We start from the raw sequence: 22,529 nt of genomic DNA, 5'->3' as shown, positions 1-22,529 counted from the left end.
TGGGAGGTGGAGTTGAGGGGGAAAGTGTCCTTGTTCCTCGATGTCAATCCAAGGGCGTCACTAGGATGGATTCATCCATGCCAAGATAACACAAAGTCAACGTGTTCGGTCGCAAATTGTGCTATATGACCTTGAAACCATTTGAACGATCTCTATTATTACCATTGTAGTTTTTGATCATTTATATCGAGTTTGTTCTGATTGGAACTGACGATTGTTTCTGTCGCGAAGATGAATCTTTGGATGCCATCTTCAATGAGTCGCAATGTCTAGATAAGGGCGCGTGACGAATATCACTCAATCGAGGGGTGTGATCTCATTATTGTTCCATCATCTACCAGTCATTCTCATTTAGCATAAATATTGCGTAACCATCAATCACACATCTCATTTATCCTCGAAAAAACACTCGCACCATCTCACAGCACATCTCAATTGCTAGTTCATCTCACCAACAATGACCTCATTACAAGACCCTTCAGTTCTCACTCAAACGTTTCACTACGAAACCTCAACTCATGTGTACGATGTCAAATGGGTCACACTTGGCGATGAAGGCCTCCCTCCTTTGGTATTCATTCACGGAACGCCTTGGTCTTCACGTGTTTGGACAGACTTTGCGATTGCACTGTCGCGTCGATTCTGCGTTTATCTTTTTGATAGACCTGGCTTTGGTGAATCGCCCCCAGAACTTTTGAAGCAAGGTCTGCTGCCAAGCATACACCCCGTCGAACAGTTCGATAGCAATCTTGCGCGACAAGCGGAGGTTTTTGCAGCGTTGTACCAAGAGTGGGAGGCTTCCTGGTCTTATCCAACAGCTCATGGTAAGTATTGCGATTGAAGACATTGTTCATAAATCATTATACTAATACTCAACAGTCGTCGCTCATGATAACGGCGGTTTAGTCAGCCTTCGAGGATATCTCTTGCACGAATTATCTTATGAGAGTCTTTGTTTGATTGACGTCGTAGCGATCGGTCCATTTGGTCAACCTCTCTTCAAGAGCATGGCCGAGAACCCACACATCTTTGAACAACTCCCCGACACCGTATTCGAGGGAATTTTGGAGAGTTACATCAGAGATGCCGCGTTTCACGAACTACCAAGTGAAACAATGCAGATGCTCAAAGAGCCATGGACACGGGAAGGCGGCAAACAAGGTTTCATCAGAGAACTATGCCAAGCGAATTGGAGGAGCACAGAAGAAGTCGAAGGGAGATATGGCGAAGCTGGCTCCAAGTTACGAGTCAAGGTCATTTGGGGTGCTGAGGACAAATGGCTCCCGGTCGAAATGGCGTATAGATTGGGCAATGCGTTGAAGGCTGTGGAGATTGTCGTTATTGACAAGGCTGGACATCTTAGCATGATAGACCAGAGTGCACAGATGGGTATTGAGCTGGCTATATGGCTTAATGAGGCCTCCCATGAACAACTGTCGTAAACAATAGACGAAACGAATTTGGAATTATTTTATTTATTTTATTCGACATCTTGAGTGGCTTCTCGTATGCGCCAACGTTGACGAAATTACCACGGATTCCAAGGTGACCTCAGGGAATTAGAAAATTGATATTGGAATCATGAGACACAAAATAGCAAATCATTTTATGTCATTCATATTAAATTTCTTTGGATATTTGTAGGAAGACTTGAAGCTCCGAGGTTATCCTCATTAACCACCAATGAGTAACTCATCGAGTGTTTTACATCTAGCACTTCTACCCTATAGATCCTTATGTATCAGATTTTAAAATTAGTATTTATTGAAAAAGCATCTCAAATAGGATCTGTCTTGAACAACTAGTCTGAACTAAGGAAAACCTTCAAGATGAGTGGCTTTTCGTGCTTGCGAATCTTGATCTATACTACCCTACAACTCACGCCGTCGAAGCCGATCGATCCGAGTCGAGATCCGTGCTAGCCCTGTTGGCTCTCCAATTTATTAGTTGAATCCTGCAAGGGCGGAGTGGCTATGGAGGCCCCAACCGAGCTTTTCAGCCAGAAACCCGTTTTTGAAATCTTTAAGCGACAAGTGTTTCTACAAGTTGTCGCGTGGATTTGGCGAAGGGCCTTATATGTAACGGTGCCCGTCAACAAAAATAGACACGATTTTGCTCGTATCACCGGTAATAATATCGCTAAACCACCTGTTATCTCGCACCTTGTACACTGAACAAACCTTGCCTGTCAAATTTTACGAGCTAACCAGAGGATTCAGTGCCTGACTAGCAGGTCTCTCCACTCCCAAAACGTCGAGATTCGCCAGGGCAACAAAGTCAGTGATGGAACTGGACGAAGCAAACAAGTCAAGCTCTCAGATCATCAGCTCTCCCCAGTTTTCACGGCCCGTCTGGTATCAGCATCGAATCACGTCGGCTCTTCCCCATAGAGAATCAATAGTCACTCCATATTATGGAGCAAGGATGCCCCATTACGCGTCAGGGCTTGCGTATCCACAGGACAAGGATCTTTACGCAACCAAGGGACCCAGTATCAGCGACCATCTTCATTTCCTCCCCGTATCGCTGATAGCTAACACCTGCCTAACGCCGACCAACAGTGATTAGCCAAGATCAGCTAAACCCAACGTGAACAAAGGTTCACAAGGCGCAGCTGTAAAAGGAGAAAGAAATATCGCACTCTCAGGGCATAACTTATTTTTATATCCACTGGTCTAGCCCCCATGTCTTCGTCTGATCTTCTTTCTCCTTCCCACTTGCCGAAAGTTTGCTCTTTCTGACGAGTCTTGTGGTAGGCCAACGTCGCATTCTTTTAAATCGTGTCGATACACACCGTCTTTCGTTACTTGTTATCTACCACTTCATTCGTTTTTAATAATCCTAATAATCTTTCTTTACTTTTCAAGTTTTCTAATCAATCACATTCTTTGCAATATCTGCCAAAATGGTTTCCGCTTGGTCAAAGATCGCTATGGCTGCCAGCCTAGCGGCTTCAGTTACTGCGCAGACGTACACGAGCTGTAACCCAATGAAGAAGTGTAAGTAGTACACGGGAATGTATTCTCAATAGTGACAGACAAACTGATGTGGCTTGCAGCGTGCGATCCTGACGTCGGTCTTGCTGCCTCGTCATACACGGTGGACTTTACAAAGGGCGCCGACGACGACAACTGGGAAGGAACCGGCCATGGAGACGTCAAATATACTTCGGATGGTGCCGAGTTTACAATCGACAAAGAGGGCCAGTCACCTACTATTCAGACCAAGTGGCATATGTTCTTCGGTCGTCTCGAAGTTCACTTGAAAGCTGCCCCCGGGCAAGGCATTGTTTCTTCTATTGTTTTCCTTTCAGACGTTCTCGACGAGATGTAAGTTGCAGCAATCACAGGCGGCGTGTGGTGGGGTGTGGTGTGGCGATGTGTCGTGTCGTGTCGTGTCGTGTCGTGTCGTGTACTAACAACATTCGCAGCGACTGGGAGTTCCTTGGAGGCCGTCCTAACGAAGCTCAAAGTAATTGGTATGCTAAGGCTAGCACCGATAATACTCAGAGTCTTACATTCCCCGTCGACAACGCCCAAGCCGACTTTCACAACTATACCGTCCATTGGACCTCAGAATCGATCGAGTGGTACATCGACAGCACCAAGGTCCGAACGCTCGCCTATCCCTCTGGAGGAGTGAACTATCCTCAAACTCCTATGCGTATCAAGCTTGGAATCTGGGCTGGAGGAGATCCGACCAATGCTGAGGGAAGTAAGTATATACACGATCACAGCATTGAAACGAAAGCTAATAATCTCCAAGCCATCGAATGGGCCGGCGGCGAGACCCAATACCAGGACGCCCCTTTCACAATGACTGTACAGAAGGTCATGGTTCAGAACTTGAACCCTGCTGATAGTTACACATACGGCGACGAAACAGGATCTTACAAGAGCATCAAGTTCGACAAGAAGGACAACGGCAGCGACGACGAGGATAAGGATGAAGACAAGGACGAGACAGAGTCAACAACTGCTTCTACAACTGCCTCCAAGACGGATTCCAAGACCACCGAGTCCGCCACCGAAACTGCCACCGCCACCGACTCCGACTCTGAATCCACAACCATGTCTACCGCCAGGTCAAGCGAGACTGGAAGCAGTGACTTCAAGAACAACAAGGCTGAAGAGACAAGTGGTTCTGAAACTGGCACTTCAACGGGAAGTAGTGCTTCTTCTACCGCCAAGAGTGACGAGAACAGTGCTTCTGGAAACATGCCCAAGATGTGGTTAAGTCTGGGAGTTCTGTGCGGAGCCATGCTTCTGCTGTAGTGTTGAGCTACGGTTTGAACACTTTTAGATTGAGTTTTGCTTCTTATAGATCGGTTGCATTCGTTTATAGATCTCTTGAATAGACATCATCATTGGCCGCGGAGCATATGACGAACCAATTGCACCATCACGTGCTTGACTTGACTGTGCAATCATCTTGCTCACGAGTCAACTGACTGTTAAAAGTATAATAGACGAAATTAATGAGCTGATTTATACTATCTCAGATCAGTCTATTTATAAACCATAAGGTTGGAGGTCAACTGATGTGTTGCCCCTGAGTTGTCATGTCTTTGTTTAGCCCTTTCCTCTGAATTTCTTTCTCAACTAATTAAGTCAATATCAAACCCCTGTTTCAGTAGGCTTTGAATCATTGCGTTCATGCGATTGTATCTTGTCATGTTGAATGGTAATGTTTTGAAAGAATGTAATGGACTCGATCAGACTTGTCAATTTCATCGCCTCCTCCAATAAACTTCAGCAGTGCTACCTAGAAGATGCCATGTTCCACAATCGCCAGTCTATAACGTCACACTAACTTTGTATCGACCAAACATGCTAACTCATTTCCCTCACACATATACAGCTCCATATTCATTTCCTCATTTTCCAGAATTCCTCTTTTTCATACACTCTGGGCAACTAGATTTACCCGCATACTGAGTCTGTGTCGGACGATGAACACCAGAGCAAACCCCATCCTCTACATACCCCTCGCATTGTTGAGTCACACCATGTGTCGTATTTATGACGTACCAGCACACCGAACACTTTGTCATGATACGAGTGGTAGTGCACATCTTGAATCGCTGACAAAGCCTTGTGACGTTTCTGTTTTCGAGGCCTGATGTCTACTCGAAGCTGACGTCGGGAGAGAGATAGAGGGTCATTATATAGTTATAGTATCCAATCTGTCGTGGATATACGGCGAGACCCTTGTGTGAGTTAGAGCCCCGTAGCACGTAACATCTCACTCGCAGACAGGTGATCGTTGTGTTAGGTTGCTCGAGGAAGTAAGTTCATCCGTGCTCCATATGGATACCATATCCGAGATTGCACATTGTCTACCTATGGTAGAGTCAGTGGAATCCTTGACGAATCAAATAATGAACAAGTGTACACAGACTGGAAGTATCCGTATCCCAATGGTGTGGTAACCACATTTGTGAGACCCATCAGCATAACTTGCGCAGATCATGAAACATCAAGAGAGAGAAGTTCGTAGTTTTGTTCATCACATGCCATACAATGCAACAATAATCGAGGAGATGGAAACGATTCTATTGAACTAAACTGTATCACATTGAAAATCACACATCGGTTACGTTGTGTTCCAGTGCCCGTGAATGCAATCTATCCAATCACCTGCCCGCTTCCTTTGCCTTCTTCTTCCTCTCCTCCCCTTTCGTCACACACGGGGGACACTTATCTGGGCCGACATATTTGGTGCCCAAGGTTAGAAATACATCTTGGCAAGGACGGCCTTCCTTGTTAGTTTGGCATTGGTATGCACGCGAACTGTCATCCATTAGGATTTCGCTGCAGTTTTCGCATTTCGTAAGCTGGCGGATGTAGGCACACATTGTGAGTTGTCGATATTTCGCAGTAATGAGGCTATGGAGTTGAGCTGTTTGCAATGTAAATTGTAGGGGAAGAATGAAGTTTACTATCTATTGGTAGTTTATATACTCATGATTGCCTACTGTGATACGTTGAATGGTCGAATTATATTGAGCATGTATCATGGCTAAACATTGATCCTGTGAATAGCATAAGGTCTTCAGATGGAAGGCACTTATTAATAATAAATTAAGAAACACTACTTACGATAATGAGAACTGTACGACACTGATCCAGAGCCCCGCACATTGCCCATGCATCACCAGCATCCTTTCCATTGACTCGGCTGCTGGTTTGAGAAGTTAGAGCTGTTTGACAACCTGTTCATATTGACAGATGTTATAATTAAGCTTTTATTTATTATATCTGTTAGATGTGTTCAAGATCGGACGTTGTTGTGAAGACATTGCTTATTAATGTTTGTTCGGCAATAAGACTTACTCTATCTTTTTTGCTTATTCTCTGCTATCGCAATCTTTACTCACCTGCCCTTTTCGTTTCACTGTCCTGTTCTCTGTACAAATGATTGCATCATAATCATCGGGGCGTCTCCCCGAAACTACCCCGCCTTTTAAACCAACCTTTAGTCAACCTGGCCTTTTATTGTGATGAAGCACGAAACAAACACATCTCCCTTGACCAACAGATCTAACACAGATAGAAAGCTCCTTATTATAACTCCAAGATGACGCAGTCCAAAAATGACATTGTGGCTTTAAGAGCCCAGTTTCCTGCTTTACAGCAGAAACAGATCTTTTTAGACAACGCCGGAGGCAGCCAAATTTTAGGCGCCGCTGCCGACTCGTATGCCAATCACTTGAGGACAACATGTAACTTTTACTAACTCTACTCAGGATACGGGACTATTTAATCACTTCAAATGTGCAAATGGGCGGATCGTATGACGCCAGTCAGACAGCATCCAAGAAGGTGAACAAAGGTTATGAAGCAGGTTCACGATACATCAATGCACAGCCAGATGAGATTGGTATGTCATAAGTGGAGTGTGTAATGCAACGTGAGGCTGACATATGATGCAGTCTACGGCGCCTCATCCACTCAACTTCTTCGAAACCTGGCCCTTGGTCTCACATTCGCAGAAGGCGACGAGATCATCGTGTCAACCCTTGACCACGAATCCAACATCGCACCATGGCTTGATCTCGCAGAACGACAGGGATTGGGTATCAAGTTTTGGAACCCAGAAGGGCAAGGTAACAACCCAAAACTCACAGTCGAGACTCTCAAGCCGTTGCTATCCAACAGGACAAAGCTCCTGGCCTTTACTCATACGACAAATCTTCTTGGATCCATTCATGACGTAAAAGCCATCACGGCTGCTGCTCACGAGTACCCTGACGTCCTTGTCTGTGTGGATGGAGTTGCTTATGCCCCCCATCGTTCAGTCGATGTGAAAGATCTCGGAGTCGACTTTTACTGTCTCTCATGGTACAAGGTCTTCGGACCCCATATTTCCATGCTATACGCAAGTCGAGAGGCTCAGAAGCAACTTCGGCCTTTGTCCCATTACTTTAACCCTACACAGACCCTGTCGGACAAGGCCTCATTCGCTGCTGGGAGCTATGAATTGATCGCGAGCATTCCCACCGTTGTGGATCACATATCCGAGCATGGGTGGGAGGGCAGCGTCAAGCAAGAGACGCAGATACAAACGATGCTACTCGACTACCTTTCGAAGCGAGAGGACATCACTATATACGGAGAACCCAGCAGCGATTCGGAAAGCCGAGTCCCTATCGTAAGCTTCACTGTCGAAGGGTGGAACTCTCGAAGCGTCGTAGCGGCCATCGAAGCCAACTCGAACATTGGTTTGAAGCACGGTCATTTCTACTCTCATCGGTTGATCACAGAAGTCCTGGATTTGGACGCCACAGATGGTGTCGTGCGAGTGAGCATGGCGCATTACAATACTCGTACGTTTCTGAAGCCATGCCGCATTACGATACTGACCGTGTTTAGGCGAGGAGATTGAGACGGTGATCTCGACATTGGAAGATGTCATTGTGAAGAGAGGTCTGTTGAACAAAAACGGGAAATAAGGATGACCTTTGTCACAGTATTGGCATGCCTTGGTTATTCGGCAATAAGCATGTTGCCATTATTAAAACGGAGTTACTATCGCACACGGACTAACTATCGGAAGATGATGATCTTACTCACGTAATAGAGTAGATTGCGAACGCAAAACATCATGGATGTATTTCTATTTAAAATATTTTTAGAGTTGCTTGTTGACCAACTCAAACAAGGCTTTTGCCCTTTCCGATATATCGTACTTGTCTATAACAATGTCAACCAGCGTCAACCCTTTACCGGTCGAGAATCCTTCAGAGTTAAGAACACTGTCTAGCTCTTTCCAGGTATGTACTCGGCAAGACTGAATCGGGTATCCATCCGGGGCTTGGCCAAAAAGATTCGGTCCAAGACTGTAGTTCCAAGGCGCAACGTCATTGTACTCCTCATCCATGCCGTGGATATATCTCTCATACGTATACCCACTGTTGTTTATAATGAAGACGACCATGTTGACGCGCTTGTGTATAATGGTGCTTAATTCTTGCGCCGTCATCTGGAAGCTTCCGTCGCCGTCGAGAAGAATCGTGCGGCCAGATGAACCCTGGTCGGCCTTTGCTTGAGAAACTCCCATGGCAGCCGGGAGCATGTGTCCGATAGAGAACCACATTCCGGAGGCAATGAGCTGAGAAGAAGGTGGAAGGACGAAATCTCGGCCACCTATGATTGGCGTTGCGTTTCCTAACAAGATGTTGTCGTCATCCTTGAGATATTTATTGAGATGGATGTAGAATTCGTCCTGGTTTATGGGAGATGCCGGCTCAACTGTCTGCGAAGGCAAGTGGCGGAAGTTCCCCCACGAGGATGTATCTTGCTCTGCGAGACTACGCTTGTCAAGATTTGCAGTCACCATTCTCAATATCTCTCCTGTACCCGTTTGATGATCCTCAATATTATTTCTTCCTATCATGATCATGCTGTTCCGTTCAGGTACGACACCCCAGCCAAGCGTCTGAGTATCTGAGAACTGACACCCAAAAGCCAAGACCAGATCTGCTGATTTTACAGCAGACGTCAAGTCAACGATACCGATCGATCCGGAATACACGCCGAAGTAGTTGGGTAGCGAGTTGTTAACCATGCTGGCGCCTGATGGTAGTGACAGTGTTGGAATACCAGACTTTTGCACAAATTCGTTGATGTCGGGTCGGATCGTTTCGATTCCATCACCTCGATCGACTAGAATCAACGGTCGCTTAGCAGCATAAAGCCTTTGCAAGAGACTGTCGGCCATTTCTCTTGTCTCCAAGTGGCTAGATTCATCATTTATGGTATGTCTCTCCTCGATTGGTCTTTCAAGAAGGGTTGAAGATACCACAGTTTCCACCGCATCCGACGGTAGTTCCACGTAGACCGGACGACTGTGATACAGCGCCTTCGCGAGTACCTCATCGACTTTAGTAGGTACATCTTCAGCATCGACCCCCGAAAGATCAAGCTGTGCAACAGTAAACTTCTCCGCAATCTCCCGGAACACCCCAATTCGTGAATCAGCTAGAGTGTGATGAATATGCAAATGCGGACTCCGTCCACCAACACTGGTAGTCGAAACCTGTCGTGCTTTCTGAGATGGTGTTCCGACAATGTGAACGACTGGCAAATGCTCTGCGTAACTCCCAGCAACGGCATTGGCTGCACTCAGCTCCCCTACACCATACGTCGTAATCAATGCACCAAGACCAGACTGCAGACGATGACGCTGGGCTCGGGCGTAGCCATCTGCGGCATATCCTGCATTCAGCTCATTGCAGCATCCGACGAATTGGATTCCACTGCGGGGAACATGATCGAGAGCTCTAAGTGTAAAGTCACCAGGGACTCCATATATGCGCCGAGTGCCTGCTTGTTTGAGGCGGGTAAATAGATATGACGCTAGAGGGATCTTTCTGTTGATCATATTGAAGCGGAATAGCAATGGTATGTCAGCTGTGTTATTCTAAGAAGTTCACTGGCCTCGGCACAAGATGTCGTGTTAGGAAGTCGGTGAGTAGTGGAATTATGATCAATTGACGATTCGTCACTACGGGTCAGCCTTAAAATCTTACATACTATTGGTCATCCTCCGGAACCATACTCGCAGATCACACCGTTAGAGTCAAATCTACACATCAACAGTTTACCCTTCCCTCAACCCTCTACCGATCAAGCCGCCCATTATCAACCTTGTTGTACCTGCAACAAGGTTCACCACAAAGGCACTTCTTGTCCAACCCCCGCCAATAACTCTCGGTATAATCCACTGTTATTTCCGTCCCCACCTCGATGCCTTTACTCACCATTACGATGTGCTGCGTCCCGAGCCAGACGAACTTCTCAAACTGTGCATTCGGTTTGCAACTGTGGTTTGCAAACCGAGTAAAGTTACCCTGCTTGCCCTGCCAGATCTGATATCTTGTTCCGCCCGCTTGACTATCCATAACGTCTTGTTCTTCGATATCTTTGGTGATCAAGCCGACAAACTCTCCAATCGCAGTGCCCCTTTCGAACGCTACCAGGGCTTGAAGGCCGTTGTTGCGACCGTTGGATGTGCAGAAGACTTGGACTGCGATTGGTAACCTCGGCACGCCAAAGAGATTAGGGAAACATTTACAGGCGTTGACCGCGCTTTCGTTGGATTGTACTTCGCTGCATAAGTCGCAAACATTGATACCGGAAAGGCATATAGCCGATGATGGCGGTGTCCAGCGAGGATCATCGGCTCCCCACAAGGCAGTATCTATGATTGACTCTTCCAGATGTTCAAACGTGAAATTGGAATCGTATGCCAGGTACGTTGATCGAAGAGGAACAGGGTCGGAGCCATCTTGCTGGACTACCCAGTCGTGAGGATGTCCAGCAAAACGTGGTTCCGTTGACTCGCCCACAATAGCCAGGAGCTGTCGCCAGTTCGTATGCAGGGTATCAGCAGCAACTTCCATTCGCTTTCCCAAAGTCCGTGCCCGAGAAAACTTGTCTTTGTCAAAGTCAACGCGGTACTTACACAGCCGATAAAGTCCCATTCCGGAAAAGACCAACGCAACCCAGCCAAGGACATCCTTGATCTCTTTGTACCCTCGCCAAATACCCATCTTGTTTCGAAGTTCCTTCTCGGTCCAACCAAAGTCGGTGCATGCCTCGGCTATAGCTCTCATACGACATTTTGTCATAGACAGGTTTGGATTCGTGCTGGCAAGGTACTCGACGTAAGAGTCAAACAACTCAACCCATCGCGCTTGGACAATGACTTCGATGGAACGACATGTGCGGCTCGCTTGGGTGACTCTTTGGCAGAAGATGTTGCTTCGATTGAAAGACTCCCAAGTTTGATCTGGACGTATGCTCGGAGCTGTCGATACAAGATCCCCAGAAGGACTGTTCCCCGACGAGCGAGACGTGAGTTGAACCTGCTCCGTAAGAACATGTGGTTCAAGAATCACCCCAGAGTGTATCTGTTCCCAGACACCCGCAACAAACTTCCCCAGAGATGATTCTTTGGGATGAAACACTCCATCGTGTTTGACTTTGACTCGCTTTGGAAAGTTCTCTTGTCCGACCTGCATCTGCCTCGGGTTTGCGTTGTCAACGTCACCTTCCACCGGAACATCCCCGTTCACCGCAGCCAACCTCAAACCGCCTTGTCTCTTATGTGACTTATGACTCTGAGTACGTCTTTGAATTTCGACCTGCCTCTGATTGGTTGGTATACGCAACTCCGGAGACGGCTCTCTTGAGACCAAGCTTGGACTAGCAGGTTCGATACTGCACGAGCCATTGCCAATGCGAAGAGGGATTTTATGCTTTAACAAGATTCGTCAGTAAAAGTTCCGCTCAGACAGGATTTCATGCCGTGAATCCGCGTCGTAATCAATCAAAGCACGCACCGAGAGTAGAAGGTGTCCTGACTGCAGGATGGGTTCTTCATTGGTTTCCAAAGATCCCGATCTATCACCATCAGCACTATTCCCTTCTTGGATAATAATTTGTAAATTCAACGTTGGACTATCGAGATGGTCGAGAGAAAAGGTTGATAGAGCGGCAGTAAAATTAGAATAGAAGTCGGTGGCGTCCAAGATGTTTCTGAGGTCCATATGGCTAGCTCAGCTTGGACTTTAGCAGTCCTTCTCGTAGAGCTATCAAACAAATGTAATGGAGAAGATGGTGATGATTATGGAATTTCCTGCTTGGGCAGATTCTTGGCTTCTTAATACATTCTAACCTGATACCCGAAATCGTTAAACCTTGCCTCTTTCGGGGTCTCCATCTAGAAAGCGAGCGTCATGGTTGGGCGGTGCTGATTGGCGGACTTTAGATCAAGTCCGAGGTGGTTCTTTAAGTTTAATGCCGCCAAGACGTGGTACTCAGACTCGAAACATTGGATTTAGTGAGGTTCAAGGGTCTTGACGCCTCCTTGCGCCTCCTTGCGCCTCTCCATACCAAAGATGCCTACTGCATGGTCGTAGGGCTGCCCCGGCGATTCATGACGGCATGTAGCATTTGAGATGGTGTTTAGCTTCTGTGATGTGTGTTCAAAGGTGTATGGCTCATAAAGTTCATACTCAATGGGAAAAGTGATACGTATGATATGCAGCAGTATTATTCTGGCTTTCCATTGACGTACAAAATAAGCTCATTTGATAAAAACGATCCATCACATCGGCCGCCTGGATAAGATCTGACCCAAAGCACTGGATCAAAAAAGTTCTCGTTTCCGAGGTACAGTCATGAGAGAAGTAATCTAGAATACCCGACGTCGGCTACATTTACCCGCAAGCCATAAAATATCGCTTCGTTGTACCCGAATCTCCGCGGCGTTGTAACAATTAGGCCTACGCGACGCTCAATCCAACTGTGAGGAACTTTATATCGTGATATCATTGGTCAGAAAGGGTCTCTCTACCCTGTGGGACCATATGATAGTAAGACGTGACATGACCACCCTAGTCACTAGTCATGTCATGCTCTCATGCTCTAACCAACAACTTAGTAACAATTATGTGCCTGATGTAATTCTTCTTCTTTTCAACATCATTCCATCGTTGTTGTGATACTATCGAATACACATCATATCTACTAAGTTTATTCAATATGGACTTTTTACCTTTTCACGCCGAGGATAGAAAACCTGGTGTCGACTACGTTAGATGCCAAAAAGAATTCGAGATCCAGATGCTGTTACTTCAACAAGACATCCAAAATCGCTTCGGGTGGAACCAACAGCGGGGAGATGGATATGGGGTTTGCAAAATGTCCTGGTCTTCTAATCAGAATGGTAGGCTATTCTTACCAAAGTCAATGTCACTTTGCTAACTATGGTGTAAACAGCCTTTTCGTCGAGTCCACCACAAGAGCGGACCAGAAAAGCGTAGCCGATCCCTAGCATCAGGTCTTAAGCGGGGTGCTACAGTTACATCTGCTACGTGATGATAGACGCTTACACCATGGTCAACCTATGCTTCGTAGGCAACGACATACGAGGGGCTACAATAGACACGAGGGCGGGTGAAGGATAATGCATACATGGATTACTTGGAGGAGCGGGCGACTTGATGATTTACGAATCTTTATATATCACACTGTTGGAACTATTTTGTCTTTCTTTATCTAGGAAAGAATTTATCCCTTGCAAATTTCTGCCCGGGCTGCACAAGAAGATCCAACAATGCTGTCATGGACCCACTACTTTGAATCGACGCCTCCTAAGACGACATACTATAGACTAGCCCCTTGTGCTAAGTATAAAGAGAATGCGAGTACTCGGGTCCAATAAGCATAAATGAGACTTTGTCCACCACTATAAATCTGCCACAAGTCTTGCCCGAGAACCTATTTACTAGTCTCGAGGCTTTCTATATTCTCAACACGCCCTCCACGATCCACTACCTCCCTTTCAACCATCCCAACATGTCCAACAGCATCCAACCTACAGATATAGAACCTGGCGACTCCTCCGGTGGCGCAACCTTAACACAACAGAAGACAAACCTGTCCTACAGCTACGACAACAGAAAGGGGTGGAGACGATGGAGAGTCTTTCACCCTGGTAGAGGAATGTATCACGATGTCAAACGTCGTCTTCCATATTACTGGAGCGACATCACAGATGCTTTTACCTATCGTGTGGTTGCCAGTACCATTCGCATGTACTTTGTCAAGTATGCATCACCACTAACTACTATCCAGTAGTGATGTCACTAATACTTTCGACAGTCTTCTTCCAGCTATTGCATACACACTCGACATGTACCGACGAACAGGGCAGTTCTATGGTATCAACGAAGCTTTATTCTCCTCAGCACTAGCAGCGGTAGTATTCAGTCTTCTGAGTACACAGCCTCTTACTATCGTTGGCGTTACAGGTCTTATATCTTTGTTCAACTTTACCATATACGACATCATCAGCATCTATGATGTCTCGATCTATCCCCAGTTCATGGCATGGACTGGTATCTGGGCAGCCATCTTCCACTGGCTTGTTGCTATTTTCAACACGTGTGATTACATGCGTTATGTCACTGACTTTTCAAGTGAGGCATTCGGGATGTACGTTGGAATTATTTACATCAGTAAGTCGAATCATTGAATGTCGAGTGGAGATACTGACCATAGATTAGTCAAAGGAGTGGAAGAGCTAGTCAACGAGTTCGACCAACAAGGACCCGCGTCTGGATTTCTCGCCTGTATCATCGCTATTCTCTACTTTGGGACAGTTTATGGTCTGGAGAAGCTGGGCTCCAGTACTGTCTGGAAACCAGGAGTCCGGACTATTCTTGCTGATTATGCTTATGTGGTGCGTTTCAACTTTGACCTGACACAAAGACATGCTAACAGTCAGCAGTTTGGAACCCTCTTCTGGGTCGGCTTCTCTCACTTCCCTGGCAGACTCGAGGCAACACACATAGAACGCGTACCTGTCACCAAGGCCTTCTTCCCAACACAGCCCAGAGACTGGCTTATCGACTTTTGGAACTTGGATACCAAATGGGTGTTTGTCGCTCTACCATTCGGGTTCTTGACTATGCTTTTGTTCTATTATGACCATGTATGTCTACCATTGCGCCTGGCCTTTGGAAAGTCTACAAGATCCGACAACTAACAATGTCTTTGACAGAACGTCAGTAGTATAACTGCACAAGCCCGGCAATACCCGCTCAAGAAACCCGGTGGTTTTCACTGGGACTTCTTCCTCCTCGGCTGCACAACATTTGTCTCAGGGATTCTTGGACTTCCAATGCCTAATGGCTTGGTACCACAAGTGAGTACATTTCAAAGCATTCCAAGTTGTAGTCTAACCAGTCATATAGGCGCCTGTCCATACAGACTCCCTTACTGTATATGAAACAGACCTCAAAGTCATTCCAACATCTGAAGGCGAAGACACCGAGATTCGTCGGCCTGTTCTAAGAGCCGCAGCTGTAGTTGAGCAGCGAGTTTCACATTTCCTTATGGGCCTTGGGTTGGTTGGTACAATGACGGGTCCCCTTCTTGTGGTTCTGCACACCATGCCTTCTGCCGTATTTGCAGGTGTGTTCTTTGTTGTTGGTGTAAGTTCAGTTAGCTTTTTTATTTTCCTACTTCATTCACCTAAAACATATCTAACAATAATTGCAGTGGGGCTCGATTGAATCAAATGGTATCCTTCAAAAGTTTATCTATCTCCAGTCCGAAGAACGCTTTATTCAGCGTGACGAGCCACTTCTTCGCATCAGAAGACGTAAGATCATTCTTTTTATCAGCATTCAGCTCATTGGTGTATTTGCCTGTGTAGCTGTGTCACATACTCTCGCAGCCATTGCCTTTCCTGTATTGGTTATCTTGTTGATACCTCTACGTATTGTCATCGTGCCTCGCTGGTTCAGCCTACAGGAACTCCAGATCCTTGATGACTTTACTGCGACTAACAAGGCCGTCCTTGCCAGCTTGGGTGGTCAACCTGTGCTTCCAGAGCATTCGAAGGAGGAAGATTGGGGAGTTGAGAGGAGACATAGTGAGAGCCAGCATGGCGCTGCTCGTCAGCGAGCGGGAAGCATTCATCGATAGGTACATGAGTTCAAGTCAGGTCTTCAGATGGTCGTCAATCATAAGAGACGAAATTAGGAGAATTAGGTTACATTATTTAGACTAATATTTAGGTTATCTATTCTAAAGCTCTAAAGCTTAAAGACTACCGCTTCATGGATTAAAGGAACTGGCGTGCCATGCGGTTCCTGCACAAATTCATTGTCCTCTACTTATTCCTTGTCTTTGGCATTGTTCGCAGCAGAGTTCATACTAGATGCAGTTTGACCGTGGCGATTCGACCGTTCCTAACCATCATGCTATGCACGGCCTTGAGCGTGGTAGCCTTGAAGAAGGTCATTTCCCCGGAGGGACCCTCAATCACGGCAAGCTTGCCCTTGCCCGAGACATCGACAGTGTCAATGTCGCTGAAGATGACGAGGGCACTCTTGTGTCGACTCAACATAACGTTGAGTCGACGCTCGTCGGACGTGAAGCCAGCACCAACATGCCCATTGGTGCCGGTTATGACGACCACCATGACGCCCTCTTGACCCTGGATAGAGTCGATGGTGGAGGGTGGTCGCATACCCTCGAGAGCAACGTACTCTGGCCTCTTCAGCTAACCGGGCAGGATCTTAATGATAGCGCCATATGGCGAGATGATGAGAAGATCGTCGGGGTTGACCTTCTTGGTCTGGACGAAATCGGCGCAAAAGTCCAGGGCGGCATAGATCTGATCAAAGTTCTTCTTGGATTTGCTGACGGGATCTACGAAGCATGCGAGTTCTTGCAACTCACCAAAACGGGCTCCAGGTCTCCGTCCTGGGGAGGATTGACCTCGGGAAACTTGGCACGAACGTACTCTTCCAGGATGTGACCAATGCGATGGCCAGGAAGGCTGATATCGGAGTCTGTGCCGTAGGTAGAGTCGACATCGCTGTAGACTTTGGTGCGACAGATCTCGAATTGACCCTTAGCCATGCGCAACTGGGTTCGGAGGCGATAGATGGGCCAGCCGGATCCTTGGACAAATTCGAGGGGTGAAATCCTGCCGTCGGGGGCGGACCACTCGCCAAAAGCTTGTCAATACTGGCATTCATAGCAAGAACCACGACAGCCGCGGCGATGGTCTTGCCGAATCCGGGACCCTATGCATCATTAGCTTAATATTACCAATGATTAGGTGGTTATCAGTAGGTAGCAGAGACGTTCGCCTCCTAAGTCTTAGGGTATGAAAATAAATAGCCTAAGAGCTCTGGCCTAAGTAGCACAAAATGGTCTACTTATCTCGTCCCTTATGCTTTCAGGGGCCAGTTTGTCTCACACCTGACAGGGAGGTACTTACAGCAGTTGCTAGTATTAAGTTTAGGTGACTGTGGCTAAGATGCTAGCGCAATTGATGACGATCTTTCTTAAGAGCTTCCATCATGAGTGAATCGACCCATTCCGAGTCGCAGCAGTCGAGGAAGTCAACGGAAGGGAGTTTCTGGAGGCAAATGCCTTTAGTCCTGCCCACTTCATTCGATTCACTGTCGACACCAGTGGCAGAGGTTAACCGGACCATGGTGTTGTAGAATCCCTCACCACGTAGGAGATCCTTGTGTAGCAACATGACCAACGTCTTATCCATGCTTGGGAAGCCAAAATACCCATTCGTTGGAGCAGTGGTAGGTGAAACCGACAGACAACCTCGACCTTGCACTCAAGCTCGAGCAGACCTATCTTCCAATTCAGCGAAATGAGGTTATATCGTGAATCGGATGCTGAATTGGCCTGGTCGCTTGTTATAGCGCTTCTAGAAGTCACGGCCAGGTCTCACGATGACGAAGTATGATCTCACCATCCTGGCCTTGGCTGGCATCTGCACGAACCACGTAGAATTCTGCCATCGTCACTCAATTGAGGTACTCCTCTATACCGGCATTTCGTCTCTCAAGTTGGGTAATCTGTAAGATTCCCTCCATATATATCTACAAACACGATCAGCGATTAGGAAATGACTGTCTCAGGTTTGGGCTTACTTAGAACCTTGAGGTGAGAGTGGCGATGCTGAATCCAACTACCTCCTTCAGCCAGTCTCTTTATACCAGAAGCTACACCGTCCAAGTTATTTTGTAGGAAGTGGTCTGGTCGACCAGCTTCTTCTCAAGGCCTTCGATTCTTGCCAATCAGAAGAGGCACCAGTCCAACAGTTGGGTTTGATAAAAACGAGTTCTGGTTTCGTGACTGATAAGAACGTTAGACCAGATTTAGTATATATGTAGTCTAAGAAGTTATCAGTATTTTCGTCTGGTCTTATTTCATTCCTTGTTTCTATTTGACTCACCTGTCTGGATTATACTTCATGGCTTTGGAGTAAACCGAACCGTCGGTAAGACCGGCTGTACTGATGGAAGTCACATCTTTGAGATATTGCTCGACGTGATAGGCAACACAGTCGACAAGACGGAGTGCGGCTGCTCTGTCTGTCTGGATAGCAGTCCAGCCTCTCTGGAATCGGTCAAGGAGTTGTTTACTCTTGTCGGACTTCCATGCAGGCAGCTGGCGCAGCTCATTGAGATGCGCCGTGAAGGTCGACGCTGTGCCGGGGTTCTCATGGCGGGTAGGGAAATTCCCCATAGCGATAGCACAAACCCATGTTGGTGTTAGGTAGAGAAATATTTAGCAAGAATGTTCCCAGAAATGTACGGAGAGTTGATGCTTTAGACGTCAGGCCTATACACAAACATTTCCAGTTGACAGCCAGGTACCGTCATGAGAGCTTCACACCCCAAAGACTGGTAAATATGAGTGAATGAGCGCACGGACCGTATTGATGTGCAGAAGCATAAAGATTAGGTCAGTCTTTGTCATTTAGACAGGGGTTGTTAGGCTAACATTGAGGACCACGGAGCATACGATCCGAGCCCCTCTTGATTGTTCACCACATACAATTTTACGCTGCACTAGCTTGCCAACAAATATGTTTTATTTGGTTTCTTACCCGTGACGATACACTTTTCCCTTGACCAATCCACCACCTGCGCTCTGAGTAACAAAACAACACACCTCGACTACCAGAAGTGAATACTTGCGACCGCTGGCCCTTCTGCCATGAACAAGGTTATCGACAACATGGCCTCCGATGCCTTCAAGACAGAAACAAACATCAAGATCAATGGATAACAAACCAAGATCGACAACATGCCCCTGCCAGCATTATGCGACATGTACGATCGAGATATTCAGAACCTGGATAAGTAGAGCCGAACAACTCGACAACCACCTAGCCTATCATGCATGAAAGACTCTCATGTCAATAAGCGCTAAGACGCAGCTGTGACTTCTGACGCCTTTAACTAGCGGAAATAAGGATAGGTTGTTGAAGGATCGCCCACTAGGGATCCTTCTTCTCCATCTGGTGGAGCTGCACTGACTTAAGTGGACATTTATGAACCTGGGGTTTGACTCAGTTGGCATCCTTTCCATGTTAAACCCGGATTTTGCATTATGACATGTCCTTAGCTGAACTCAATCTAGTGAAGATAAATCTGTAATGCATGCAGCATTTGCTATATATCTTCTAATCCCGAAACTCGAATTGCCATGTATAATTCTTCCAAACTCTTTACTGACTACAGCATTTGTACCGCTCGTGCTGTAATGGCTCTCAGATGCCATATTCCATATGAACTGCAGTTTTGAGGTTAGCGCTGTCAGTTAGATCCGTAGATCAATTTTGAGGCATATTAGTTCTGTCAATCTAGCACGCCTTGCGCTTTGGTCCACTCTTCCCCAGTGCCCCTTTCCACTTGCATGTCTATTTTATATAAGGCTCTCTTGTGTAGAAATCTTTGACCATGGATGCGTCTCTCTATCCGCTGATGACCCTCCAACTTGATCCGCCATGGTTCACTCATCAGCAGCGTCGGCCATCAGCGCCATAGAGCGCGCATGCTCGATCCCAAGCCTTCTTGGCTCACTCTTCATTATCGCCACCTACTGTTCTTCCAAGCTGTTTCACAAGCCCATCAGCAGAATGCTTTTCTACGCATCCTTCGGAAATATGATGTGCAATGTCGCTACACTTATATCCAATAGTTTTGTGAATCATCCCAATTCTGCTGGATGTCAAACACAGGCATTTTTGATTGAGACGTAAGTCCTTATTTGGGATCCAATCCACTGGTTAGTGGCTTACCTGTTTACTAGATTTATGTTTGCAGATGTCTTTTGGGCCCTAGCTATGGCTACGAATGTTTATCTCACTTTCTATCACCGATTTGATGGTGTCAAGCTCCGTAAACTAGAGCCGCTTCACATCAGTCTATGCTATGGCATCCCTTTCATCATCGCCATCACCTTTCTTTTTGTCAAGAATGGAGACGGTGTTCGCGCATACGGCAATGCGAATTTGTGGTGCTGGCTCACTGTGCAATGGGATGCATGGCAGCTTGCTACCTACGGACTGATCTGGTAATTCATCCTCTACAACTCGTTTGTGGTAAACAATTCTAACTGTATTCCAGGTTGATTATCTTCATTGCATTTTCTTTATACGTCCGCGTTGGTGTTACCATCTATAAATGGAGAAGCCGGCTGCATGACTTCTCGTACTCGAACGATCGAACCAATTTGTCCCAAGTCCCACCGAGCTCAGATCTTTCGGGTATTGCCAAAACCACAGATATCACTATTACAACATTGGATTCTCCGCCCCCCGCTTCTGGACAGTCTCTTCGACCTGCTACCAGACCCGATCCAGTCCATTCAGCAGATATCTACGCCGGTCCTTCGCTACCCGTCGCACCATCGTTCGAGCAACCCAACATAAGGACCAAAAACCCGGAACGCCGTAAACGCAGCCCGAGCGACGAGGCAGCAATGTCATACGCCAAGACAGCCCTTCTGTTTTTCACAGCAATGCTCATCACATGGATTCCGGCAAGCGCGAACCGGCTGTACATTCTTATCGATGGTAAAGCATCTGTACAGTTGGGTTATGTGAGCGCTTTTGTGCTCCCTCTGCAAGGCTTCTGGAACGCTTTGATCTACTACTACACTTCACGAGCCGCGTGCAAGCAGGTCATTGCTAGATTGCGGACTGGTAGCCGCCGTCTGGATGAAAGCGATCCCAATGGGTCCAGCTTTGTTGATGGAATGAATGGTGCCAATGAGAGTAGTTTTCAGTTGGAACAAGTGAAAAGCGCCAAAACAAAGTATGATGTCGGGGATACAGAAAGCACAACATCGTTAACAGAGAGGGTTTGATGGGTTTTCTTTGTCTCGAGTTTCAAGCATTCATATAAGCTTGGGACTCTATTGTGTTCATACTTGCGAATTAGCAGATTATTGACTTTTAATTTATACGAATAATGACAATGTTGAAACCTATACTTAACATATTGGTCTTTGCTTCACTTAGTAGGTGCATGGTCTAGAGCCGGTCTTTGAGGTACAGATGACCCCTCCGACGATATGGCTTATCCTGTCTGCGTATTTAAAGGCTTCATCGTGTTGTGTTCAACAACCCTTTAGACAGGATAAATTTTAAGATCTGGATGCAGAAAGATAGTTCCGGCTAACTCCAGATGTAGTCAACGGACAACATGTTCACATCCGATTGGGAAATCCGCTCCCGAAACATTATTAAAACTATAACTTCTGAGCTTTAGAGCATAGGAATAAATATCCTAATAATTTAGTCTAAATGGTATGACCTAACTTCCTAGTTTCGTCTCTTATGCTGCTGGCGACTGATATTCATTGTGTACTAAAGTCAATTAAGAATAAGTATCGTATATAAAGCGTAATAAGAAGAAGACTTTTCTGTAAGCCTCATAGAGATCGACAATCAGTTCCTTTTTTAAACTACACAATAATAAAACAAAACGTCATTAACAAAACATATCATAAAAATATCGAAGACATTTAATATCCGCCATAGTCCTGAATTGTGTCGTCTCGCTAGCATATCTTGAGTTAGGTCAGGGGGCTAAAACTCAAAAGAGTGGAGTGGCTTCGATTTACTGTAGCAAATGTGGAGAATGGAATTGCGCATATAATTGAGCAGGTCGCTGTTGCGCAAGTGCAATCTTTCTTGTCCATAATCCAATATTCACCTACCCGATTCATGCCACTCAGGCTTCATAGCTTTCAAGCTCACTCTCATCCTCTAACATCAGAAATCAGGGCGACTCGTCTAGCGGTCAAGACGTCGGAAGCCCTTGTTGTACTGGACTCCCCGTGGGCCAGTGTTAAACATTCCGAAGAGCGAGGTTCGAGTCCTCGGTTGCCCATTTCTCTTTTTCTTCCTTTTTGCATTTCTATATTTGGCGTGACTTGGATACCTTTCTTTCCATCGATTTACTTAAACTTCTTATCTTTCTTATGTCTGTTGGTTTACTATATAATTCTGCATATTAGCTAGTCTGCTGAACTTAAACTTGAAGCAGTTAATATCTACTAAGAATAATAATTTGATGTTTCCTCTAAGCCTGCACATGGGCGTCTACAGAGGCACTATCTTATTGTTAACCTTCTTTTATTTAAATGTGTCGCTCTAATAGCTCGGGCTACAGTTTT

The 22,529-nt window shown here is 46.2% G+C and overlaps 10 protein-coding genes and 1 pseudogene across 11 annotated transcripts; 7 read left to right on the top strand and 4 right to left on the bottom strand.

Annotated features, from left to right (window-relative positions):
- Positions 1 to 457: 457 nt before the first annotated feature.
- FGSG_03016 (uncharacterized protein) lies at positions 458 to 1,442 on the top strand (the record flags this gene model as incomplete). Its single annotated transcript, XM_011324470.1, has 2 exons — positions 458 to 824; positions 880 to 1,442. The coding sequence occupies 2 exons, from the start codon at positions 458 to 460 to the stop codon at positions 1,440 to 1,442; spliced, it is 930 nt and encodes a 309-aa protein (XP_011322772.1).
- A 1,282-nt stretch (positions 1,443 to 2,724) lies between these two features.
- Positions 2,725 to 4,378, top strand: FGSG_03017 (uncharacterized protein). The gene is made up of 4 exons (XM_011324469.1): positions 2,725 to 2,999; positions 3,059 to 3,329; positions 3,431 to 3,714; positions 3,766 to 4,378. The coding sequence occupies exons 1-4, from the start codon at positions 2,906 to 2,908 to the stop codon at positions 4,272 to 4,274; spliced, it is 1,158 nt and encodes a 385-aa protein (XP_011322771.1). The 5' UTR covers positions 2,725 to 2,905; the 3' UTR covers positions 4,275 to 4,378.
- Positions 4,379 to 5,535: 1,157 nt separating this feature from the next.
- On the bottom strand, positions 5,536 to 5,919 carry FGSG_12532 (uncharacterized protein). The gene has a single exon (XM_011324468.1). The coding sequence runs from the start codon at positions 5,855 to 5,857 to the stop codon at positions 5,636 to 5,638; it is 222 nt and encodes a 73-aa protein (XP_011322770.1). The 5' UTR covers positions 5,858 to 5,919; the 3' UTR covers positions 5,536 to 5,635.
- A 660-nt stretch (positions 5,920 to 6,579) lies between these two features.
- FGSG_03018 (uncharacterized protein) lies at positions 6,580 to 7,954 on the top strand (the record flags this gene model as incomplete). Its single annotated transcript, XM_011324467.1, has 4 exons — positions 6,580 to 6,698; positions 6,749 to 6,882; positions 6,935 to 7,828; positions 7,875 to 7,954. 4 exons carry the CDS (start codon positions 6,580 to 6,582, stop codon positions 7,952 to 7,954), a joined length of 1,227 nt encoding a protein of 408 aa, XP_011322769.1.
- A 179-nt stretch (positions 7,955 to 8,133) lies between these two features.
- FGSG_03019 (uncharacterized protein) lies at positions 8,134 to 11,889 on the bottom strand (the record flags this gene model as incomplete). The annotated part of the gene is made up of 4 exons (XM_011324466.1): positions 8,134 to 9,874; positions 10,341 to 10,704; positions 10,969 to 11,726; positions 11,849 to 11,889. 4 exons carry the CDS (start codon positions 11,887 to 11,889, stop codon positions 8,134 to 8,136), a joined length of 2,904 nt encoding a protein of 967 aa, XP_011322768.1.
- A 1,138-nt stretch (positions 11,890 to 13,027) lies between these two features.
- On the top strand, positions 13,028 to 13,596 carry FGSG_12531 (uncharacterized protein). Its single transcript, XM_011324465.1, has 2 exons — positions 13,028 to 13,236; positions 13,290 to 13,596. The coding sequence occupies exons 1-2, from the start codon at positions 13,053 to 13,055 to the stop codon at positions 13,331 to 13,333; spliced, it is 228 nt and encodes a 75-aa protein (XP_011322767.1). The 5' UTR covers positions 13,028 to 13,052; the 3' UTR covers positions 13,334 to 13,596.
- Positions 13,597 to 13,868: 272 nt separating this feature from the next.
- FGSG_03020 (uncharacterized protein) lies at positions 13,869 to 16,004 on the top strand (the record flags this gene model as incomplete). The annotated part of the gene is made up of 6 exons (XM_011324464.1): positions 13,869 to 14,119; positions 14,175 to 14,530; positions 14,579 to 15,006; positions 15,076 to 15,219; positions 15,269 to 15,508; positions 15,576 to 16,004. The coding sequence occupies 6 exons, from the start codon at positions 13,869 to 13,871 to the stop codon at positions 16,002 to 16,004; spliced, it is 1,848 nt and encodes a 615-aa protein (XP_011322766.1).
- A 226-nt stretch (positions 16,005 to 16,230) lies between these two features.
- On the bottom strand, positions 16,231 to 17,595 carry FGSG_03021 (uncharacterized protein; the record flags this gene model as incomplete). The annotated part of the gene is made up of 5 exons (XM_011324463.1): positions 16,231 to 16,511; positions 16,590 to 16,733; positions 16,828 to 17,113; positions 17,311 to 17,318; positions 17,370 to 17,595. The coding sequence occupies 5 exons, from the start codon at positions 17,593 to 17,595 to the stop codon at positions 16,231 to 16,233; spliced, it is 945 nt and encodes a 314-aa protein (XP_011322765.1).
- A 538-nt stretch (positions 17,596 to 18,133) lies between these two features.
- Positions 18,134 to 18,584, bottom strand: FGSG_03022 (uncharacterized protein; the record flags this gene model as incomplete). The annotated part of the gene is made up of 2 exons (XM_011324462.1): positions 18,134 to 18,191; positions 18,292 to 18,584. 2 exons carry the CDS (start codon positions 18,582 to 18,584, stop codon positions 18,134 to 18,136), a joined length of 351 nt encoding a protein of 116 aa, XP_011322764.1.
- Positions 18,585 to 19,851: 1,267 nt separating this feature from the next.
- FGSG_03023 (uncharacterized protein) lies at positions 19,852 to 21,215 on the top strand (the record flags this gene model as incomplete). Its single annotated transcript, XM_011324461.1, has 3 exons — positions 19,852 to 20,102; positions 20,157 to 20,420; positions 20,474 to 21,215. 3 exons carry the CDS (start codon positions 19,852 to 19,854, stop codon positions 21,213 to 21,215), a joined length of 1,257 nt encoding a protein of 418 aa, XP_011322763.1.
- A 920-nt stretch (positions 21,216 to 22,135) lies between these two features.
- Positions 22,136 to 22,243, top strand: FGSG_20621 (annotated as a pseudogene). The gene has a single exon. The product of its transcript is annotated as a tRNA-OTHER (tRNA).
- The last annotated feature ends 286 nt before the right edge of the window (positions 22,244 to 22,529 follow it).

Source organism: Fusarium graminearum, chromosome 2 (assembly GCF_000240135.3).
Source record: "Fusarium graminearum PH-1 chromosome 2, whole genome shotgun sequence".
In the NCBI taxonomy this organism is placed as follows: domain Eukaryota; kingdom Fungi; phylum Ascomycota; class Sordariomycetes; order Hypocreales; family Nectriaceae; genus Fusarium; species Fusarium graminearum.
The sequence above is the reverse complement of the archived record's forward strand: the minus strand, read 5'-3'. Positions and strand labels throughout refer to the sequence as shown.

Coding starts and splice junctions, on each gene's coding strand:
- FGSG_03017 (XM_011324469.1), top strand. CDS start 2,906: ATGGTTTCCGCTTGGTCAAAGATCGCTATGGCTGCCAGCCTAGCGGCT. Junction 3,000..3,058: donor CTGTAACCCAATGAAGAAGT/GTAAGTAGTACA, acceptor TGTGGCTTGCAG/CGTGCGATCCTGACGTCGGT. Junction 3,715..3,765: donor TCCGACCAATGCTGAGGGAA/GTAAGTATATAC, acceptor ATAATCTCCAAG/CCATCGAATGGGCCGGCGGC.
- FGSG_12532 (XM_011324468.1), bottom strand. CDS start 5,857: ATGTGTGCCTACATCCGCCAGCTTACGAAATGCGAAAACTGCAGCGAA.
- FGSG_12531 (XM_011324465.1), top strand. CDS start 13,053: ATGGACTTTTTACCTTTTCACGCCGAGGATAGAAAACCTGGTGTCGAC. Junction 13,237..13,289: donor CTGGTCTTCTAATCAGAATG/GTAGGCTATTCT, acceptor TGGTGTAAACAG/CCTTTTCGTCGAGTCCACCA.